Source organism: Balaenoptera musculus, chromosome 2, assembly GCF_009873245.2.
Source record: "Balaenoptera musculus isolate JJ_BM4_2016_0621 chromosome 2, mBalMus1.pri.v3, whole genome shotgun sequence".
NCBI classification, from domain to species: domain Eukaryota; kingdom Metazoa; phylum Chordata; class Mammalia; order Artiodactyla; family Balaenopteridae; genus Balaenoptera; species Balaenoptera musculus.
In genome coordinates this window covers 100,090,951-100,113,462 of record NC_045786.1, presented here as the reverse complement: position 1 = coordinate 100,113,462, position 22,512 = coordinate 100,090,951, and the positions used below count along the sequence as shown (strand labels likewise).

At 53.7% G+C, this 22,512-nt stretch overlaps 1 protein-coding gene across 5 annotated transcripts; it reads right to left on the bottom strand.

Moving 5' to 3' along the window:
• Positions 1-95: 95 nt before the first annotated feature.
• On the bottom strand, positions 96-22,487 carry ARHGEF40 (Rho guanine nucleotide exchange factor 40). Of its 5 annotated transcripts, XM_036841818.1 has the most exons (25): positions 22,460-22,487; positions 22,289-22,332; positions 17,975-18,172; positions 16,102-17,353; positions 15,788-15,955; positions 15,534-15,654; positions 14,872-14,968; positions 14,681-14,761; positions 14,432-14,548; positions 10,394-10,489; positions 10,173-10,288; positions 9,671-9,797; positions 7,918-8,040; positions 7,673-7,816; positions 6,562-7,172; positions 6,201-6,435; positions 5,753-5,839; positions 4,936-5,151; positions 4,045-4,215; positions 3,058-3,235; positions 2,219-2,323; positions 1,844-1,987; positions 1,206-1,336; positions 744-789; positions 96-623 (listed from the first exon to the last, which is right to left on the bottom strand). In XM_036841818.1, the coding sequence occupies exons 4-24, from the start codon at positions 16,976-16,978 to the stop codon at positions 748-750; spliced, it is 3,987 nt and encodes a 1,328-aa protein (XP_036697713.1). In that variant the 5' UTR covers positions 16,979-17,353; positions 17,975-18,172; positions 22,289-22,332; positions 22,460-22,487; the 3' UTR covers positions 96-623; positions 744-747. The 5 variants fall into 5 exon arrangements, with proteins under 5 accessions (XP_036697713.1, XP_036697709.1, XP_036697710.1 ...); XM_036841814.1 differs by lacking the exons at positions 22,289-22,332; positions 22,460-22,487 and adding an exon at positions 20,756-20,937; XM_036841815.1 differs by lacking the exons at positions 22,289-22,332; positions 22,460-22,487 and adding an exon at positions 20,756-20,937 and having other exon boundaries at positions 96-505.
• Positions 22,488-22,512: the final 25 nt, after the last annotated feature.

Here is a 22,512-nt window from a genome sequence, read left to right as displayed (position 1 = left end):
TTCTGTGTTCTAGTTAATGGTTGGGTGAGCGGAAGTGCTCAAGTTAGTGGTATCACCCCAACCCTGAGGTCTGCTCTAGCTCTTCGGAGACAAAGTGTGAGTAAATATATTTAATATAACAATAGTATTAAAATAACAGTTATTACATATATAAAGTTTGCAGTTCCCTAGCCCACCCTTCTATAATGGTTTGCATAGCTCCGTTTCCTATGACACCCCAGAATGGAGTCACCAGGAACTGGCAGAGATGAGTCTTCTCAAGGAGAGTCAGGGGGCAGGACGAAGGGGCGAACACAGGCTGTCGGGGAAGGGCTGACACGGAGCGGTGTCTTGGGAGTATGCAGTGGCCCCGGATGGGGAAGGACTGGACGAGGGATAATTTCCCCACCTCCAGGGTATGAAGGCAAGCAAGTGTGGACACTTTGGTTCCTGCAGGAAGGCACCTGGCTGGGGAGAGCTAGAGACAGCAGTAGCAGGGAAACACACTGGTCCTTTGACCTTCTTTCTGTCCAAGAAGCAGAGGGAAGGAATTCAATGCTCTTCCAGTCCTCCACTATGTCCCCCCAGCATCCCAGCCCAAAGCGTGCTGAGAGGAGGGGCTGTAGCCAAGTTCTGGATCTTCTCTAGATGCCAGGAAAGAAGAGGGAAGATGGGTTGGGAGAGAGAAGAAGCTGACTCCCAAGCAGCTGGGGAAGGGAAGAGGGAAGGCTGTAGGATGTGGTAGAAAGCGGGTACCAACTCACCCAGTCACAGAGGTGTGGTGGGGTCACTCAGAGCTCGGGCATGACTCTGAGGGAAGAGAAACTGCGGTGAATTTAAAGGATAAGAAACGACCTCTTATATAGAGAGGTTATATAACCTTTCTCTCTCTCCCAAGCCTGTCAATTAGTTCACCCCTCTTTCCTCCCCAGCGTTCCTGAATTTTGCTGATATAATCCAAGTCCAGGCTGTTGGAATTCTCCCCTTTCTATCACTCCTGCCCTCCACTCCTTATTAAAGATTCACTTCTGACCTTGAGCCCTCTCAACCAAGCCTGGGGAAGAGGAGAAAGGCAGACTGGACAATACATCCATCCAACCTGTAGCCTTGCTGGGAGCACAGGCTCACTGGTCCCCCTGCCCCTCATGGGTTGAATGATCAGAAGAGCCCACCCAGAAAGTGAGCGAAGAGACTACCCCGTTCTCAGCCCTATTGCAAGGACCTACCTGTCGGGATAGCCCTAAGATCCCTCCACTGGCCAAGATGGGAGTGCTGCTCCCAGGGTGTGGGCGTTGCAGGCTGGGGCTGTTTCTTGGTCCTGGGGACACATCTCCAGAAGAGGCAAGTGTTTCTGGGGCTGGAGGGGAAGCTAGGGTGAGAGCAGGGTATAGAACCCCTCTAGATTACCTTAAGTAACCAAGCTGCTCCATCAGGGAAGAAAAAGCTCCAGAGCAACAGGAAGCTGTAAGTCACCATAGCAATCCAGTTGCAAGAGAACCCCCCTACCAAGAGGCAGGAAACTGTCAGCAGCATCATTAGAGCAACCAGAGAGGAAGCGACAGGAAACTATAAGGATTGCCGTGGTGAACCAGGAGGGTACAACAGGAAGCTGAAGCAGTTTCCATAGAAACCCAAGGAGAGCTAGAGAGAGAGAGGTACAGAGGAAGTGCTTCTTAGCAACAGGCTGCTGTAAGCATTACCCTAGCAACCAGATGGAAGGCTCTTTTAGCAATGGGGAAGCTGTACATAGTTGTCATGGCAGCTGGGCCCCTTGGCTAGAGAAAGGAATTGCTCCGCAGCAAGCAGCCTGAACTTCACCATGATGACCCAGCTGTTGGGAGCCACCCCTTGAGAGGTGCCTCACCCAGGGAAATTTGCTTGACGTCCAGATCCCAGGCCTCCTCCTCGACGCGGGCAGGCAGGGAACAGGCTCCCGGGGAAAGACCGGGAAGGGAGGGGCCGGCATGCTCAAAAGATGACACGGCCACCGAGGCCCGGGTGCGGGCGGCTGCAGAGAGTGGGGGGTGGAGGGGTGGGGTGCTGGCGTGGGAAAGCCCTCCTGGCTCCCTGAAATGGCCCTCAGCTCATAGAGGGCCTCCCAGTCAGTCCCACAGTTTCTGGGGAGACATATCCACTCATGACCTTTCCTCATTTTCCACCATGCCTCCTCACTGTGCTTTCGCTCTCAAGGTCTTGACTGCTGGAGGCCACCCCCGCCCCCCAGCACTCTGGCCCTCACCTCTTCCAGTGAGCAGGGCACTCAGCGTCCGCTCCCCAAGGGCCTTGATGTCCAGGAAGGGTTTATTCCCAATGCCCATGGAGACCATCTGCTGCACTCGGAGCTCTAGGGAACAGAGACCCTGTTACCAACCTCTTTGCTCCTTCCCAACTCTCGTTCCTCCCTCTTATTCCTCTGGTATCTCTTGTCACTCTTCCTGTTGACTGTTACGACATGGATGGTGATCGTGGTCCTCGACTTCCCCCTCAGACATCTGTCTCTTCTCTCCTATATGCTGCATCCTGCCCACTTGTCATTCCGGCTTCCCAGCTTCTCTTCTAATACCTTCTTCCCTTTATCTTGGGCATTAAGGGCAAAACTCACGTTTTTACATACCTTTACAGTTTATCAAGTGCTTCCATATATATCACCTTATTTAATCCTTCCTATCATACCGAGATGTAGATGTTACTTTCCATTTTTCAGATGAGTGGAATGAGGTTCAGAGAATCAAAAACCAAAAACAAAAACTAGCAAAAGACCCCCCAAAACAAAACAAACAAACTAGTCCTGGTAACACCGCAATTAAGTTCTGGAAGGCAGGTCCGGTGAGCAAGCTCTCACTCTCTTTTGCCCAGCCATTTGCGCTTGCCTCCCTGAAATTTGCTAGCTTCCTCTTTCCTTTTGGTGCACCTTAGATTAAGTTCTATGTCAGCAATCTCTCTCATGTCAGATCTTCAATCTTCTCATACGTCATTCTCCATCCTACATCCTCTTTCCCCTGGGCAGTCTCCACACTCTCCAGCTAACCTGCCATAACCTTGATCCCAAGCACACCCTCTCCCGGCTCTGCCTGGTACCCTTGTTGTGGGCCGCCTGTCTCCACAGCAGCTGGGCAATAGAACTTGTCCACTTGAGTTTGATCTCTGGTGAGGCTGCTTGCAGAGTGTACGCCTCTCGTGCACGCCGCCGCCGAAACCACAGCTCAAAGCAGAGCCCACTGTCCCCGATGTTTTCTGTTAGCCCCATGTCAGCAGTCTGAGAAAAAGCGGAGGAGAGTGGGTGAAGATGGAGTGCATTCTGGCTAGATGGTACCACGTGGAAAAGCACTACACTTAGCCTGGCATCTGGTAGATGCTTAGTAAATGTTTGCTCAACACCTACCATGCGCCAAGTGCTCTGCATTTAGTCTTCATAACAAGCACGATTTACAGAAGGGGGGGTGCCCAGACACACAAAGCAACTTGTCCAAGGGCTTATCATAGCTTATTGGAGAAAGAGTTCAAACTCATGGCTATGTTATTCCAAACTGAGGCTTTTTTCTCTATACGGGACTCTGCTGGAACTAGTGTAGGGGGACAAAGTCAGAAACTATTAAGAGTCATGCCGTAACGCCTGATCTGGGACTAGGCCGCTATTGATGTTTATCTGGATATCAAGGCTGTTTCCCTAAAGCAAGGCCTCCCTCCTCTTGGGTTCTTCAGTTCCGTCAAGTTAAGCGATATTTATAGTGTCCTTTCTCTTCCTCCCCCAGGGACCATCCCTAACTCAGAAAGCATGTGTGTTCTTAATGGGAAAGGTCCTCCCCGCTTCTGGTTTGGAATGCCTCATGAATCTCCTGCATGAATAAGGAGAACCCCATGGAGTGGACCAATGACAGGGACTTCTGTCACCTCGACACCCTAACCTGATGTTTGATTACAGGCCAAAGCCTTTTCTAGATGATACAGATTCTGAACCTGGGTTGGGATTGAATTTCCAGAACATCCTGCGTTCCCAAGAAGAGCATGACTTCCTGTCCCATCCCCATGGTTTCCCACCCCCACCCCACCCCCCAGGCATTGTACCTTAAAGGCCTGCTTATAAACAAAGGTCTCTGACCCCCCCTCAGGGCCCTTGAGCTTGCTGAACAGGAGGAGATGCTCAAAGAGAAAGACGTGGCGAAGGCACTTTTTCCGGCCACAGATGACTGTGAAAGGGTCCCGGTGCAGGAGTTGTCCCTGCTCCTTCAGATCTATCTGGGGAAAGCAAAAGGAAAGGTCATTGGCCCTGGAGCCCTTTGTATATATTATACAGGGAGTAAAAATGGGATTTATAGGGCCAGGGGCCGAATGCACTGGTTCTCAGGCAGAGTCAGGAAATCAGGGAAGCCCTTGGCCTAGAATCCATCCACTGGTCACCATGCACAGCACACCTGGCCCAGCAGCACAGCCCTGCCTCTGAAGATAGAAGGTACATCACACAGTAGGGTTTATAGCCTCCAATGGGTAAGCCTTTGCATGTTGGGGACCAAAGCACCATTTTGCCCCAGGAAGAGAATCAAATCAGCAAAGAACTGAAGGGAAAAGAGGTCTATCCTAGAGGAGGTAGGTTTCCAACCTGTTCTGGAACCTCAGGACTGGAAAGAGACTAAGGAGAGGAGAATAAGGTATATGTTGAATGTTGAGATACATGATGAAGTGCAGGGTAGATAGAGATAAGAATTAGGAAAGGAATAGGAAAGCACAGGCACATATAGGGTCACAGGATGTCGGGCAGGACATAGCTTCTTTATTTATAGACGAGGAAATTGAGCCCCAGTGAAGTTCAGTGACTAGACCAAAGCTATCCAGCTGGTTAGAAATTACAGCCTGGAGCCCTCTGACCTTGAGTCTAGTTTTCCGGTCACCAGCCCACACTGCTTCTGAGGCTACAAGGTTAGGCAGCCCGAGCTGGAGCGTCTGGAGCCATGGCCTCACCTCGCAGCCACGCACCGCCTCCACAGCCAGCAGGTCTTTGCCACGGGTCTCTTGTTCCCGGAGCAGTTGCATGGCAGCCCCAAGGGCCTGGCGCTCAGAACTTGGTTCAGGCCCAGCTTCCCTTAGGAGCTCCTCCAGGAGCCGCCCATACCTGGCCAGCTGCTCCAGGGGCTGCTGCAGGGCCCGGGGCAGATGAGGGCCCCCCTCCATTGTGCCCTAGTTTGGGGTGGAAACAGATAGGAATGAGGGGAGGGGCTGGAGCTGTTCGGGTCTGAGCCCTTCGGGGAAGATGCGTGGTACTCCGGGTTTTTAGGGGTAGGTCAAGCCCAGATACACCCAAAGGTAAGGCAAAAAACCTTCCCCCAGGAAGAAAGGAGGCAGGAGGGCTGCAGGAGATTCAGCTGTCCTCTATATCTTGAAGGAGAGTGGAAGAGGAATACAAGTAATCCCTTATATTCTCTGGCTTTTAACTTTTGAAATCACTTTCACATCTTTTGATGTGAGGCCTTTTGACCCTCAGAGCACTCTCTTAGTTAGCTATAGTGAATACTGCCACCATTTACTGGATGAAGAAACAGCGGCCCAGAGGAATCAAGACTATTGCCCAAAGTCCTCAGGTGGGCTGGATAAGAACCCGGGTTCACCTGGCTCCCAGTCCAGTGCTCGTCCCACCCTCAGCAATTCTGGGAGACTATTGGTAGGTGACGTTCCTGGGTACATCCAGGAAAGCTTTTCTTCCCTGAGAGATTTTGAGGTTGGGTGGATTTTAGGTCTTCCTGGCCCCTCCCCTTCTCATGAGGGTTGGAGAAAAAGTTACCTTGGTTGGGGGACTGAGGGCAGCCAGACCATTCTCCAGTTTGTGCCGGTGCTTCACGTACTGGGCGTAAAGGCTGAACTGGTCCCCCTGTGCCGGTAGGGAAGCGGTAAGTCATCTCCAGTGAGGCCCTGCAGACAAGCCTCTCCCTTTCCTCCTCCGCATCCTGTAGAGCCCGAAGGAGGGACAGGCCACCAGGGGACACTCAGTCTGCCTGGGGAGTGACAGGCTCCCGTGGAGAGAGCGAAGGCCAGGCGGCACTGGACGTTAGGGACACATGAGCTGAGTGGATCCAGGAGCCCAGCAAACAGCAGTAGGCGCCGGTGTTTGGGGCCACACGTTCTGGTGGTGGGTGGGGTCGGGGGGCCGATACTGAGAAGGAGGGACAAGCAGATGGGGCTGGGACGTATGAAGGGAGAAGCCCTGGAAGGAGTTTCAGAGGCTGACTCACATGGCGAAGGAAGCAGGCCCCAATGCGCAGGGGGTGGGTGGTGCAGCCCTGAAGCTCCCGCAGAAAGTGTGTCCGGTGGAAACTGCGGAGCCTCTCCCGGGCACTCAGGGCCGCGGCCCAGGTGCCCCGCAATTCAGGGGTCAGCTCAGGCCCAGCGGGTGGCACTGGCTCACTCAAGGTGGCCACGTACTCCTGCTCACAGGCAATCAGCTCAGACACCAGACGCTGCTGGGCGCTGCAGGTACAACGAGGAGTGACAGGGGAGGTTGTGGCATGGGAGGAGCATGCCAACAGTATCATATTCTTTTCCTGCGGGCCAGCTGGGCCTGCCTCTCGGGCACCAGCTGGGCTGGGCTCTCACCTGATGCTTCTCTTGCGCTCCATCCGGGGGGTGCCTACTCCCCAGGGCCCTTCTGGGCCCCCGGCCCGGCCCAGCAGCACGTGTTCCCGGGGTGAGCACGTCCTGTCTACCACCTCCGTACTGGTGACCTCCAGGCCTCGGATCAGCACGGTCCTCGGCGGTCTGCCCTCTGCTTCCGGAGCCAGCTCGGGACCCTCCTCCTCACAGTCCTCCCCACAGGGGGCCAGGGAGCAGTGGGACGGGGCTGCCCGCGGCCCGGGACTGCTGGGGAGCAGCAGGGAACGGAGGCTGGGTGAGGGGCTGTGGGAGCCCCGCTGGGCCCCTCCGCTGCTGGCACTGTCTGCCCGTCGTCGCCGGTGGCCCCGTGGACTCGCCTCCGCTCCCAGCTGTTGCTGAACCCTCTTCTCCAGCTCTTGGCAGCGGGCCCGGCAGCGGCCCCACTCTCGCAGGGCCGCCGGGCTGCCCAGGTCCAGGGCCAGGGCCCGCATCTCCTGGAAGGTGCCGGCGCTGGGCTCCGGGGTGCGCCGCAGGGCCAGGGCTGCCAGCACTGCTTCCCGCCCCGGCCCAGCTCCTGCTAGCCTCGTGGAACCTTCGTCCACCCATTCATGTGCCTACAAGGCCAAAGGGGTGGGGAGTGGCGAGGGGAAGGAGTGAGGTCCTGTGCCCCTCCCACACGCTGCCCGGTGACAGCTCCTGTCCTCCTTCGCTGGTGGCTTCCCAAGGCCCACCACACCCCAGTCCTCTTAGAACACCTCCCCTCACTGTCCCAGCATCACGGCCTAGCGTGTCACTCTGAGCTGGTATGGAGACAGCGGGGCCTAGATGAAAGGATGGCCGATACTTACACAGAATTTACAAGTGGCAGACTCTGTACTAAGTACCTGTTACATACTGCTTACGTAATCCTCACTCAGCCCTGTAAGGGAGGTGCCACGAGGCACACTCAGGTTTAGTATCCTGTCCCAGGTCATTCATCAAGTAGGCGGCAGAGCCAAGAGTCAAAGCCCAGGAGACGGCCTCCTAAGTCCCTGCTTCTAACAACTGCCCGATCAGCTTCTCCAGGCAGAAGAAAGGCAGTGGTGGGCATAGAAGGAAGAGGCTCAGCACATACCTGCTGGAAGAAGCGCTGTAGCCGCAGAGCCCGGTGGAGGCCACTCTCAACCTGCTCCAGGCGCTGTTCAAAGATATCCAGAACCTTCTGGGAGGCAGGGTCCTCCTCCAGGGCCAGGGCCTCCCTCGCCTGAGCCAGGCGCTCCTGGAGAAGGGAGGCTGCTCTCAGACCTGGCCCTCAGTCCAGTCAGTCTCCCCTTCCCTCCCCACGTGTTTCCTCTCACCTGCCCCTCTCCCCCTTCTCACCTGAACCTCAGCACTGAAAGCCCGGAATCGTAGCTCTGTCTCCTGCAGGGCAGACAGGGAGTCCCCGGGCACAGCAAAGCTCACCAGCTGCTCCTCCCCCGGGCCCGAGAGCCACTGCAGCACCTGGGGCAGACAGGGTGGGAGAGCGGGGCCATGAGAGAGAAGGGGCCGTGCAGTGGAAAGGAAAGCTGAGATCCAGCTCTGACCCCACCGCCCCACCCTGTAGAACCTTGGGGGAAACCATTTCATCTCAGCTGTAAAGTGGAAATGATAACAGGGAATGGTGCTAGTTTCCGCAAGCGTCAAGTAAAGTGAGTAAGCCGTCTTTGTAAAGCACCAGTTGAAGGGGAGGCTGGGCTGGAGGAAGCACTGAGAGACGCATGCCAGGGTTCCAGGGCTATGCCTCCGGGTGAAATAGATAAAATTGGTGTGAGCCAGAGGCACGAGGGCCAGGAGAAATTTCACATTCATAGAGCCTAGTGACAGGGACCAGGCTTGGAGATACAACCCAGGCGTGTGTGTGTGTGTGTGTGTGTGTGTGTGTGTGTGTAGCTCCAGTTGCCTATTATGGGGCTCTAGGTACTCTCGTGTTGGTTCTGGGATATCTGACCAAAAAGGGATGGTAATTCTTCCCTCTGAAGAAAGGTTGGAATCTGGGGCGAGACAGCCTGAGGACGGGAAGTTTGAGAATGTTCCCAATAACCCGTGCCAACAATAAACACTTTTACAGTGCTTTGCTGAAATCATTTAATCACCCGAACACCCTTGTGAGGTAAGCCTTACTATCACCCCCATTCTGCAGATGAGGACTTGGGAACTCAGAGATGCTTCCAGACTTGTCCAATATCTCACTCCTAGCAGAGAAGAACTCAAGCTGAACACTTTAGACTCCAAATCCTGTGCGCTAATAGTTTTTACACAGGAGGAAAACAGCTAATAAGCAAACAAACAAACAGTAGGAGATACAAACCTTTGGATGCTGGGATGGAGGAAGCTAAATAATATGCAGAAATCTCAGGAACAGAGAGCCCTGCCCCCACCCTCCTTTACCACTGACCCTGAGATGATCTTTCCCCTAAGGCCACATGCAGGTCCATGAGGTGTTCACTCACCACACTTAGGAGCTATGGAGGAGCAATCAGATTTCAGTGCCCCTGCTACCCCACAAGGTAGGGTGGAGAGCAAATCCCTATGGAGTTCTTAACCCCAGGAGAAAAGAATCAAGGCTCAGAGAAGCCAGCTTTATTCCTGAATCTTTCCCACAAAGAGGCCTTGGTTTCCAAGGTCTTTAGCAGTTTCCATTGTCCTCTCCTTCCAAGGTGGAGGGAGGTGGGACCTTTCCATCCTCAGGTTTGGGGATGACATTGCATAACAGGTGGAGGGAGCTGGTATCAATAGACATTTGTTGCTTTTAAGCTAAGGAGGTAGGCACTCAGAGTCAATCGGCTCTTCCCAGAATCCCCTAGGGCACCTAAGCATCTCTCACAATCTCTAAGGATCCTTGATCAAACATCAACAGTGGGAGGGCGAGATCTGGCTTCTCTTCTTTGCGGGTGCTGAGATGCTATCTCCCTCTTGTTGAATCTCACACTGACCATGATCAACTTCCAGGGGAGATGAGGAGAGAGGGAGGGCCGTTCGACCAAGCCAGGTTAGGAGAACACCATCAACTGTAAGTATCAGTGGGAAAGGGTGCTGGAGGCCAGGCCCCCAGGTGGAGTTAAGAAGCATGGGGGAGGAGGTCCTGGCTCACCTGCTGAAGTCGGTGCAAGCGTTGCCGCTGCTCCTGCTGTTGCACATGTAGGTTGGAAAGGCGCACGAGCTGGTGAATGGCTTCGTCCACCTCCTGATACAGTGTAGCTGGGCCTGGGCCCTCCAGCCTGGGTAGGGAGGGGGGCAGAATGAACCACTGCCTTTGTCAAGCCTCCCCCGCAACCCCATCCCATCCTTGCATCCCAGCGTGAGGGGTGGCACAGCATCCTGGGTGAGAGTATGGGCCTGGATCTGAATCCTTACTCTTCCATTTACTGACCAACCTTGGCCAAGACATTAAACATTTCTAATCCTCCAAATCCCCATTGATAATCATAACTAGCACCTAGGGATGTTGTGAGAGTTATGAGATAAGTGGTGAAGCATATCTTGTCCAGATACATGCTTAGTAAGAATTATCTGGCAGCTAAGGTGAATTGGCAGCCCTCTGCTGTGTCTCCATCCTCCATGTCCACCTGCACCCACACACCCATCCCTCGTACTTGCTGCTGTGGGTGGAGCGCAGCCTCATCAGGATGGCTCCCCCATCCCTCTGCAGCTCCATCAGCCGGGGATCTGCCAGTACCTTCTGTAGGGGCTCAGGCATTCCTGCCGCCTCCTGAGGGGCGGGGAGAAGTTGACAGTTGGGGTTCCACCAGGAGGTCCTCAGCTCAACCCAGACCCATCCCCACCTCATCCCCTTTTGTCCCATCTCATTTCCTACCTCTCCCTCTGGCTCTGCTGCTCTCTCTAGCTCCTCAATGGCTCGCCGTACAGAGCCCAGCACACCTCGGCACAGGCGGCACAACCTTTCCACTTCCTGAGACAAACACACAGGAATGGAGTCCAGGGACAGAGTTCAGGATAAGGGGCCTAAGCCCTAGGGTGGAGGGGGGGCAACCCCAGAGACTTTTATGGGGGCAATGCTGGGTTCAGTTCCTGACTTTGTCGCTTACTAATTGTATGACCTTAGGCAGGTCCAGAAACCTTCCTGAACATCAGTTTCCTCAACTGTAAAGTCATGATAAGACACACTGGATTTAAAGGTTTAAAGAGATGATGCTAGGTAAGCAGCTCTCATGGGCCTGGCACATTTTACAGCTTAGTAAACATGAATCTCCTTTCCCTCATCTGCACTGGCCCTTGACCCTATAAAACCCTCTTCTCTGCCTCTTCAGATGCACTTCCCCTTTGATCCACAGCTTAGAGACCATGTTACAGACCCCCTTTAATACTTGGCTCAGATCATGCTCATACCTCTTTTCTTGAATACTCACAGAATTTAGATTCATAGAATCAGAGATTATGTCACAATTGCTGGACTGTGAGGGCAATGATCTTGAGGCTGGAATGCTGGTGCAGGGAGCAGGTACAGAAAGGCACCATCTCCGGAAGTAAGGTACATTAGCTTGCTCAAGGTCACATGGAACCAGAACCAGCCTCTCTGACTCTCCGCTCTTTCTAGAACCCCAGTGATACTATTTTGCACTCTTCTCCAGTTGTTTCTGACTTATCATCCACCAAAAATGATATGCTGTTTAATGTCATATTAAGAATCGCAAAAAGAGAAAATTACAGGCCAATATCACTGATAAACATAGATGCAAAAACACTCAACAAAATACCAGCAAACCAAATCCAACAGTATATTAAAAGAATCATACAGCATGATCAAATGGAATTTATTCCAGATATGCAAGGATGGTTCAACATCTGCAAACTGATCAACGTGATAGACCATGTTAACAAAATGTAGGATAAAAATCACGTGATCATCTTGATAGATGTGGAGAAAACTTTTCACAATATTCAGCATCCACTTATGATAAAAACTCTCAACAAGGTGGGTAAAGAGGGAACATACCTCAACATAATAAAGGTCACTTACGACAAACCCACAGCTAACATTATACTCAATGATGAAAAGCTGAAAGCATTTCCTTTAAGATCAGGAATAAGACAAGGATGCCCACTCTCACCACTTTGATTCAACATAGTTTTGGAAGGCCTAGCCACAGCAATCAGAGAAGAAAAAGAAATAAAAGGCATCCAAATTGAAAAGGAAGAAGTAAAATGGTTACTGTTTGCAGATGATATGATACTATACATAAAAAATCCTAGAGACACCACCAAAAAACTACTAGATCTCACCAATGAATTCAGTAAAGTTGCAGGATACAAAATCAATATATAGAAATCTGTTGCATTTTTATACACTAATACTGGACTATCAGAAAGAGAAATTAAGAAAACAATTCCATTTACAATTGCATCAAAAAGAATAAAATACCTAGGAATAAACGTAACTAAGGAGGTAAAAGACCTGTACTTGGAAAACTATAACACAGTGATGAAAGAAATTGAAGATGACACAAACAGATGGAAAGATATACCGTACTCATGGATTGGAAGAATTATTATTGTTAAAATGTCCATACTACCCAAGACAATTACAGATTCAAGGCAATCCCTATCAAAATATCAATGGCAGTTTTCACAGAACTAGAACAAATAATTCTAAAATTTGTATGGAAATACAAAAGACCCTGAATAGCCAAAACAATCTTGACAAAGAACAAAGTCAAGGGAGGTATCATGCTCCCTGATTTCAAACTATACTACAAAGCTACAGTAATCAAAACAGTATGATACTGGCACAAAAACAGACACATAGATCAGTGGAACAGAATAGGGAACCCAGAAATGAATCCACACACATATGGTCAATTAATCTATGACAAAGGAGGCAAGAATATACAATGGGAAAAGACCACCTCGGCAATAAATGGTATTGGGAATACTGGACAGCTACATGCAAAAGAATCAAACTGGACTACTCTTTCACACCATGCACAAAGATAAATTCTAAATGGATTAAAGACTTGAATGTAAGACCTGAAAGCATAAAACTTCTAGAAGAAAACATAGGCAATACACTGTTTGACATCTGTCTTAGTAATATGTTTTTTGATACTTCTCTTTATGCAAGGGAAACAAAAGCAAAAATAAGCAAATGGGACTACGTATAACTAAAATGCTTTTGCACAGCGAAGGAACCATCAACAAAATGAAAAGACTGCCTACTGAATGGGAAAAGATATTTGCAAATGATATATCTTATAAGGGGTTAATATCCAAAATATACAAAGAACTCACACAACTCAACATCAAAAAAATAAACAACCCAATTAAAAAATGGGCCAAGGATCTGAATAAACATTTTTCCAAAGAAGACATACAGATGGCCAACAGGCACATGAAAAGATGCTCAGCATTACTAATCATCAGGAAAATGCAAATGAAAACAGCAATGAGATATCACCTCACACCTGTCAGAATAACAAGTGTAGGTGAGGATGTGCAGAAAAGGGAACCCTCATGCACTGTTGGTGGGAATGTAAATTGGTGCAGCCACTATGGACAACAGTATGGATATTCCTCAAAAAATTAAAAATAGAACTACCATACAATCCAGCAATTCCACTCCTGGGTCTTTATCCCAAGAAAGTGAAAACACTAATTAGAAAAGATATATGCACCTCTGTGTTAATTGCAGCATTATCTACAATAGCCAAGATACGGAAGCAACTTAAGTTCCCATCAATAGATGAATGGCTAAAGAATATGTGGTATATACATACAATGGAATATTACTCAGCCATAAAAAAAGAATGAAATCTTGTCATTTGTGACAACATGGATGGACTAGAGGGTATTATGCTAAGTGAAATAAGTCAGAGAAAGACAAATACTGTATGATTTCACTTATATGTGGAATCTTAAAAACAAGTGAACAAACATAACAAAACAGAAGTAGAGTTATAGATACAGAGAGCAAACGGATGGTTGCCAGAGGGGAGGGGGGTGAGGAGAGGAGAGAAATAGGTAAGGGAGATCAAGGCATACAAACTTCCAGTTGCAAAATAAATGAGCGACGGGTATAAAATGTACAATGTGGGGAATAGAGTCAATAATTACGTGATATCTTTGTATGGTGACAGATGACAACTAGACATTATGGAGAAATGCATAGAAATATTGAATCACTATGTTGTGTACCAAGAACTAACATAGTGTGGTAGGTCAATTATACCTCAAAAACAAATAAACAAAACAAACTCATAGAAAAAGAGATCAGATTTGTGGTTACCAGAGGCAGGAGATGAGAGGGAGGGGGAATTGGATGAAGATAGTCAAATTTCCAGTTATAAGACAGGTAAGCACTAGGGATGTGATGTACAACATGATAAATACTAATATAATTAACTCTGCTGTATGTTATATATGAAAGTTGTTAAGAGTAAATCCTAAGAGTTCCCATCACAAGGAAAAAAATTTTTTTCCTATTTCTTTAATTTTGTATCTATAGGAGATGATGGCTGTTCACTAAACTAGTGGTAACCACCTCATGGTTGTATGTAAGTCAAATCATTATGTTGTACACCTCAAACTTGTTCAGTGCTTGTTCAATTATATCTCAAAACTAGAAGGAAAAAGAGAATTTATTTAACATACTCGTCCCATCTCTCCAGTAGCCCAGGGCACATGCACAGTCTTTTGCTCATAAATACTTGTTGAATTGAATTTGCTCATAAACACTTGTTGAATTGTGAACCATAAATATTTATTGAACTAAATGGAAGGGAAACCACTTCTCCTCAACCCCTTGGTCATATCTCAGATCTGTCCTCTCTCTCCTAGAATGTCCTCTGCTGGGTCACTCCTGGCTCCCAGTGTCCTGAGTGGGGGAGGTGAAGCTTACCTTGTGTGTCTCTACCCAGTGGCTGGGAGAGGGGTCCCTGTGACCTCCCAAGTCCCACTGCAGCTCCTCTGGCTTGGCCACTCTTTTCAGATCACTCTCTGACAGCAACTCAGCACCCTGTAGACATGTGAAGGCAGGGGGTTTCTGGCCTAGGCACCTAGGGATTCAGGGACTGGCCTGGGGCTCCAGCCAGCCTCTTCTTTTCTCTCCACTACTGATGGGGACTAGGTGGGAGTGAGGGGCTCAAACCTGAAGTCCATGGAGTTCAGTTGGAGGGTCATCATGAGTGAGAAGCAGCAGCTGCTGAATGAGGGGAGGGTCTCCTGAGTCCTGAAGGCAGAGAAGAATAACCCTAAATTGTGAGCAACGGGGTGGCCTGGAATGACCACTAGGGAAGAGTCAGGACCCAGAAGAAGTACTTGTCTCAAGGGGTTGCTTACCTGAAGTTGACTCAGGACAGGAATGAGTGCTGGAGGCAGTGCGGGTGCCTTGCGAAGGTCCAGCAGGACTGACAGCCCCAGTACCTGTAAGTCAGGCCTGTGGGGGCAGAAGATCCAAGGAGGCTGTGTGTGTGTGTGTGTGTGTGTGTGTGTGTGTGTGTGTGTGTGTGTGTGTGTGAATGTTACTCATCCTCAGGAAAAGTTAGTTCCTGGCGATGGGCAAAGTGTCAAAGTCTCGGACATGTGTCCAAGAGGTAGTGACCTAGCAATTAGGATTCTATATTCGCGTGGCTACTGGGTCATGGGATCAGGGATTAAAAAGTTAGGAATTCTGTGCTCTGGAAGGGTATGACTTCAATGCCAGCACCTAGCATACTGCCTAATAGGCTCTGGTGCTCAAGAAAGAGTTGTTGAATGAGTTAATCAAGGTTCTGATAAACTAGGTTTTGTCTCAGGATACTGAAAGTCAGCAGTGTTGATTTTGAGGATTGATGAAGATATGCTGCAAGTCAGGGGTCGGTAAGGTCAGAGAGCAATGACTTGAAAATCTGAGGGTTGAAGAAGTAGGTATCCTAGAGGTCAATGTCTTGAGGAGAGAGGAGAGCAGGGTCCTCACAACCCAGGAGGTTAGTGTGCAAGCTGCCAGCCTGGGCCTCAGTTACCTGAGCAGTGAGTGGAGGTAATGAAGAGCAGCGCTCAGCACGTCTTGGGAGGGTGGAGGCTCCTCAGGAGGGCACGGTGGGGTAATGGTCAGCAGAGCTCGCCCACTCTGATCCACCCCTCCTGAAGACACAAAATGGTCCCGGCTGGGGGCAGGCCTTGCCTACCTCCCATCCACCCTGCCTCCCTCCCCAGCCCACCCAGGAGGCTTCTCCTTCCTCGACCCCTTTCCCTTCAGCCACTGCTGCCCACTGACCAGTCAGGACGAGACATCCAGACGACATTAAGTCCCAAGCTACACCAGGGTCATCAGAGCTGGAGACTGGAGTGGCCTCTTCCGGGATGCTGTCCCCTTTCACTTCCTGCACAGTCTCTGGGGATGGTGCCAGGGGGTCAGACAGGAGCCCTTCCGGATTGCTGGGCCCTGCAGGCACAGGCAGAGCTATGGGCCTGAAGTGAGGACAGGTCTGGCTACTCTGCTCCCACCCTCACCTCCGCTCTTCCTGCAGCCCCGTCCCCTAGGCCGCACCTACCCTGGCCATTGTCCCACTGGCCTCGGTGTCATCTCACCTGCCACGCGCACCAGCCTCGGCCCCTCCTGCTCTCTTTCTCTGGCCCTCTCTTCTACAGGCCCACAGGCTTCTGGGGGCCGAGGCTCTTTTTCGTCTGCTGGTTTGAGCTCCTCTCTCGGCTCAGGGTCTGGCTTCCCCGAGCCTTCATGCTCCTCCTTAACTGGGCCGCATCCTGGAAGCTCGTGTTCACTTGGGGGGGGCAGACTGACAAGGGCTTCCTGGTGGCTGGTCTCTTCCTTGTCCCCAGGGCTCAGTGGGGCACTGTCTCCTCCTCGGTTAAGAGCCCCTCTGCCTGCAGCTCGCTTCTTTCTCCTGTTTCCTTTGCCTGCTCTCCGAGGGGTACCGGGGGGCCCTTCAGCCCCCTGGCCTGCTCCTCCTCCGACCTCCCCTGGCCTCAGGGGGCAAAACTCAGAGGCTTCCCCCAGCGCCTCTGCTGGGGGCTCAGATACTTCCAGGGCTGCTGCCTCAGGGAGAGCCTCAGCCTCGGCTCCCGGGGGAGACCCAGGGGAGGCTCCAGCGCTGCTCCCCTCACCGGGCGGGCGGGCTCCATCCTGGTCCCGAGGCCCCAGGCCCTTCTGGTGCATCCACGCCCGGTGTCTCCGATGCCGGCCCTTCCCCCCAGCACCCTTGCGGGTGGGTACCGTCCGGGTCCTGGAGAGGCCCGAGGAGCCGTCAGCATCCGTGGGGCTCCCCCTCACAGGCAGCGTCACCTCCAGCAGCTCCACGTACTCGCCCTCAGGTCCTTCAGCAGGGGCATTGTGCCCATCGCCGGGACTCCGAGTGCCCAGGGCCTCCTCGGGGAGTGGAGGGCTGGGGAGCCCTGGGGGTCCGGAGGGCACTTCTGGGGGTAGTGTGCTTGGCCGATGTCCAACCATGAGGCCCCCTTTGTGTACAAATCGAGGGCAGATGAGCTCGGCCCAGGGCAGTCGCTGAATCCCAGAGGGTGCGGACAGAAGGCAGGTGCTGAGGCGACCTGTTGGCCTGTCCTTATTGACGCCTTGTAGCCACTCAGGTGTGAACAGGTAAGCACAAGCCTCATTGGGCACAGGCAGTTCCTGCACTCGCCCACCCCCTGGGGCCAGGCACTTGAGTGCCAGGCGGGGCGCTTGGGCTGCTGAGGGCACCACTTGCAGGTAGAAGTCTCCTGGGCGCAGCAGCTGCCAGGGGAGTGCTGCTAGCTGCACCACTACCTGCTCGTGCAGGCAGAGGGGCCAGCCCTCGTGGAAGAAGAGGAAACCGCTGTACTGGGCCTGGGGAGAGAGGTGGCAGGCTGTGCTCAGGCGTCTGCTGATGAAACCAGCAGGAGGGGGCAGTTAGAATGGGGCTACCCTAGGCAGGAGTGGCCTTATGCCTGGTGGGTTATAACCCCAGGGGAGCCGGAGGAGATATCTTGGGGTGTGCATGTGACAGAGGAAAGGATTGGGACTGACCAGTTTTCTGGTGGTAGGAAGCTTCTCTAGGAAGCTAGTTCCATGAGTGGGAGGGTAAGAACTGAGTCATTATAAAGACATGGTCAGCAGATGCCATTGTCTTGGAGGAGCCAGAGACTCTTAGGAGTTCTTTATATCTGTAGAAGTGACTCTGTTGAGTCATTTCTGGGGGAGTTGGTATCTTGAAAAATTGATATGAGGAGGGAAATGTCTGGAATTGGGTCTGGAGGGTCAGGGTCTTTGGGAGCTGATGTTTCTTAGGGGTCAGTATTTGGGGAAGATGAGTGTCTATGTGTTAGCATGCGAATGGCAAGTGCCTCTGGGGGGATCGGTATCAGGGGAGGCGATGTCTCTGGGTGAGGGGAAATTAGTCAGTCTGACTGGTGTCTCGGGTGAGGCAGTGGCTCTTAGGGGAGATAGAACAGGGATGCATTCACTCACACAGGCTTCCTGCTGGACCTTGGCAAGCAGGTGCTTGGCGGGCACCAGGAAGTCCAGCGTGTACCTCAGCGCATCCTCCCGATAAGTCCTCTCCACCACCTGGAACACTTGGCCCAACAGTGTAGGGGCTGTTGCCTCGAAAGGTGGGTACAGGGCGGCCAAAGTACTCTGCACACAGTCCTCTACTGGTTCAGGCTCCTGGGAGAGACAAGACCAGGCTGCAGATCCCTAGAGATCACCCGAGCATGGCTCCTTGGAGGCTGGCTGTGTCCCCCAGGGGCCCCATCATGTACAGAGTGTGTGCAGAGAGACGACAGGAAATGCTGGCTGAATGAGATGGGAGTGGGGCTGGCCCAGTCGGAGTGCACAGTGTACTCTGAGACCTTGGCTTTGGAGATCTGAGGAGACTTTTTTGTGAAGGACTTTGATTAGGGCTGCGCCTAGTTCTTGTAAATTGCAAGGATTGCATAGGCCCTCCTCAGGAAGAGATGGGCCCCTGGGCCATCAGGGAAGTCACTGATGGCTGAGAGCTCTGGAGGGTGGAGCCCTTTTACACAGCCCTCCTGCCAGTCCCTCTTCTCAGGGCCTCCCACAGAGACCCCCATCTTAAGTAGAGGTGCCACCACCCATGAACAATCATATGCTAGAGATGATCGTTGGGTGGGAAGAAGGAGGACTGAAGGGCTATCTGTCTTGAGTCTTTCGAGCACCCCTCATCCTCTCCCAGAGTGGCTCTAAAGCAATCACCCATTCCCGGAGCATGTGGGATTGGGTTACAAAGACTTGGGTGGGGACAGTTGAAAGAGGAAAAAGTCACAAAAGGAACTTGTAGGGAAGGGAGGAGGAGGCCTTGCTGGTATGTATTGGAGCTGAAATATTTTCTGATTCCTGTAGGGCCTCTCCACCAACCTCCACCGGGAGCCACTATCTCAAAAGTCTCAGCCCTGCTTCCTCCAGACTCGTGTCCCTAAGTGCATCAGCTGGATATCTTTCTCCATCTCATACCCTAAACAGCCACCCCTCAGGCTATTCCTCTGCAAACCTATTTGTCTTTCAAGGTGGCTGTGAAATTCCTTTTATCAGATTTCTTTGCTGTTAAGGGGTAAGGGGGATGCTCGCTGAAGTGTTTATCTAGTTCTCTACTCCCCATTGCAACCCGCCCCCACCCCATCCCCCGCCTTCGCCCTGAGGACAATACTGCATATTTCACTTTAAGTCCTCTCAGCCTGAGCTTTGCCTGCCTGTCCCGACCGTCTGAGAAGCGAGGCAGCCACTCCGGAGGCCGACAGTCAGTGCGTCAGCATAGAGACCCGGCCCCAAGGTGTGTGGGCGAGCAGACAGACCCCCCAGTGTTCCGGGGACCCGGCCAGCGCCGGGAGCGTGGGTGGGGGGAGGGTGGAGATGGGCGGGGGGGAGGCAGAGTGAGCCGTCCGCTCCGAGGCCTGCAAGGGGGAGCTAGAGTTGGAGCTGCGAGGCAGCTGCAACCCATTAGGGGCGGTGAGCTCATGGCTGAGTGAGAGTCCCAGCCACAGGAAACGGCAGCGGCAGGAGGGGAGGAGGGGTCTGGGGTGGGAGGGGGCGGGCAGGAGCTCAGAGACCGGCCTCCAGCCGGCCCGGACCAAAGAGGAGACCAGAGAGACTGAGTCAGCTCTCCCTGGCCCAGTTCCTCTTTCTTCTTGTTCCAGCCTCCCTGCCAGGGGGTGCCCTTCCTTCTGTAGAGGAGCAGCCCCGGTGGTGCTCCTCCCCCTCCTCCACCCTGCGGTGAGCGCTCCCTGGCAGGGCCTCTCCCCCTCCTCCGTTCCCTGCGGTGAGCGCCCCCTTGGCCGTGCCCCCCCCCCACCCATCCCTCCCGCAGTGGGCGCTCTCCCTGGCAGTGCGCACACCTGCAATTACTCTTCAGAGAGTACTTTTGGAGCGAGAGTTCACAGGATAGTGTCCACTCCTGTTGGCATGAACGTCCCTTAATAGCGCCCTCCTGCTTCCTGTGCCCTGAGTTGCTGCTGCCAGGGTCCCCAACCCGCGGCAGGGAGCTTGTGCCAGTGTCCCCTCCCCTCTGCAGCGGGAATGCTCTGGGACAGTGTTTCTGTTCCCTGCAGCGTGAGCTCGGGGGCACTCCTCTCCCCCCGCACCGCATCTCGTGTCGCCTCTGGCAGCGTCACGCCCCCGGGCACTGTGAGCCCCCTCCCCACTCTGTCCACCACTCTGAGGCAGCCTCTCTTTCTCCGCGGGAATTTCCCTTTTTGGCCAGGTCCCTGGCCCCAGCCCAGCCACAGCTGTGGCCGGTCCCCCAGGGCCGGATGGGTGGGCCCGGCTCACCGGGCTGGGGACTGGGGTGGAAAATGGTGGTGCCAGGCAGGTCAGTTCTCATGACCCGAGCCCGGGCCCCTGCCAGGGCCGCTGCAGCCCAATCCCGCAGGGGTCTCCCGCGGGTAAGGAGCTGGGACCGGGAGGGGGAGGGAGGATCCTGCAAAGGAAGGCACAGGTCGGGACAGAGGAGGGCGACGGGAGGTGTGTGGATTAGAGGGAGAGAGCTAAGGGAGGTTGGGGGAAGGGGCGGAGAAGAGGATGAAGAAAGGAGTGAGGGCAATACCCAGTGGGGACAGAGCCAGACAGCGGGGCAGACAGACAGATCAAAGAAAAGAAGGGGGGATGGGAGGGAGGAGAGTCCCAGGAGCGCTCAAGAGTTCCAAGCAGGAGCAAGAGGCACCCAGCTAGGGGCTGGCGATCCACAGCGGGCTGCGGGAAGGCGGAGGGGACACCGGGTTGCGACGCGGGACTCACCATGGCTCGGCTCGGGGCCGCGTCCGACGCTCGGGCGGGCGGGCGGGGCCGGGCGCGCCGCCGCCTCCCTCCCGCCGCTCGCGTCTCGCCGGGTCTGGCTAGGGGACAGCTCCGGCCGCGGTGGCGGCTCGGCCAGCTCGGGCTCCCAGGCCGCGGGGCCCCACCAGGGAGGGTCGAGACGGCCGCCCCTCCCCGCCCCGCCCTTCAGTGCCCGCCTCCGCCTCCGCGTCGGACCCCCAGCCGGGACTCCCTCTCCCGCGCCTTGCCTCTGGCCGCTCCCCCTATGCCCCCACCCGATCTGCCCAGCTCTCCCGCAACCCTCTTCTTCCTTCTCCCCGCCCTCCAGCCGGTAGCCCCGACCCTGACCCTCGGAGGCCCGTCCCGCCGAGGACGCCCCTCTTTTCCCGCCACCGCCTAGCTCCCTACGGGATCAGTTTAGTCTCCGCAAGGGACAGTCCAGAGGCTGGGGCGTGCGTGAAATCCGTGAGGTCCCCAGCCTAGGACTGGAGTCGTTTGATGGCCGGAAGCCTTCTGACTCTAACTCGCCTGGGAACCTCTTCACCCCTCCATTGCCAGACTTCGGCAGCACCTGGGGCTCAGAAGAGACCTCCCCCCAAAACCCCTGCCCGCTTCCCGTGGAGCCGAGGGCAGGAAAATCGGGGGATTCCTCCCACTCTCCAGGGCCTTGCCCGCCTTCCTCCTTCCCCTCCCATCTCCTCGGGCCTCGAGCCTTCGGGCTCCGACAATGGGCTCCTCTGTGCGGCCTGGGGAGGGCGGAGGCGTGGGGGAATTAGGGAGCGGTGAAGGCCTGGGGAGGGGGGTGGGTGTCGAGGCTGAATGCGCGCAGGGTCCCGGGATCAGGATCCTCCTGCAGGGGCGTGCGCTTCGGCGGACGTTTTCTGAGTTCTTTCCTCGCTGCCCCTTCCCCTCCGCATCCCCTATCTCTCCCTGAGCTAGCGGAGGGAAGGCACCAGACCCCCGTTCAGCCCCACGATCCGGTACTGGATACCAGACCCTTCCTTCTTATGGGGTGGCGAAAGAGAGTCTCCCAGGGCCGCTAGGGCTCTTGGCAGCGGGGATGGCTGTCTGACGCAGTAGACAAAGGGGGTAGGCTAGTTAAGAAAGTTCTATTCTCACCCATCCTCCACCGCGTCTGGATGGGAAATGAAGCCCTGGCGAGGGTCCCCCAGGAGGGCTGGGGGAGGCTTAGGCATAGCAGGGAGATGTCTTGCCCCTCCTCTGAGCAGGCACCGGGAAGCCCTGCAGAGGTGGCGGGCGTGGGGAGGGGCGCTTCTAAAGGGTGGGCATTTGAGAAGATAGGAAAGCCAAATAGACCCCAGAGACGGACGTGAAGGCAAGTACCACTGCGACGGGGGGGTGGCGTTTGGAAAACGTCCTGCTCGTGGATGCAGCTTCTACGAAGCCAAGAGGCCGGAGCCTCAGGGAAGTCTTTGGCACAGAGGCGGGCGGAGGGGGAAGGGCGGGGGGGGGGGGGGGGCGCGGCGTCGCCTAGGTGATGGGCTCTTCTCTCACCTCCTCAGAACGCTAATCTCCGTCCTTTCTCCACTCCTCCGGGTCTGGAAAAGAGGAGAGAGAAAATGTTCATCTTTCTTGGAGGCAAGAAGATCCCTCTGCCCATAGCATCAAACAACAAACAAACAAACAAACAAAAAAAACACCCAAACATAATCTAGGGCATCAAACCTCAGTGACCATCTTCCCAGCAGAGTTAGAGGCAGGGAGCTGGAGCTCTTTTC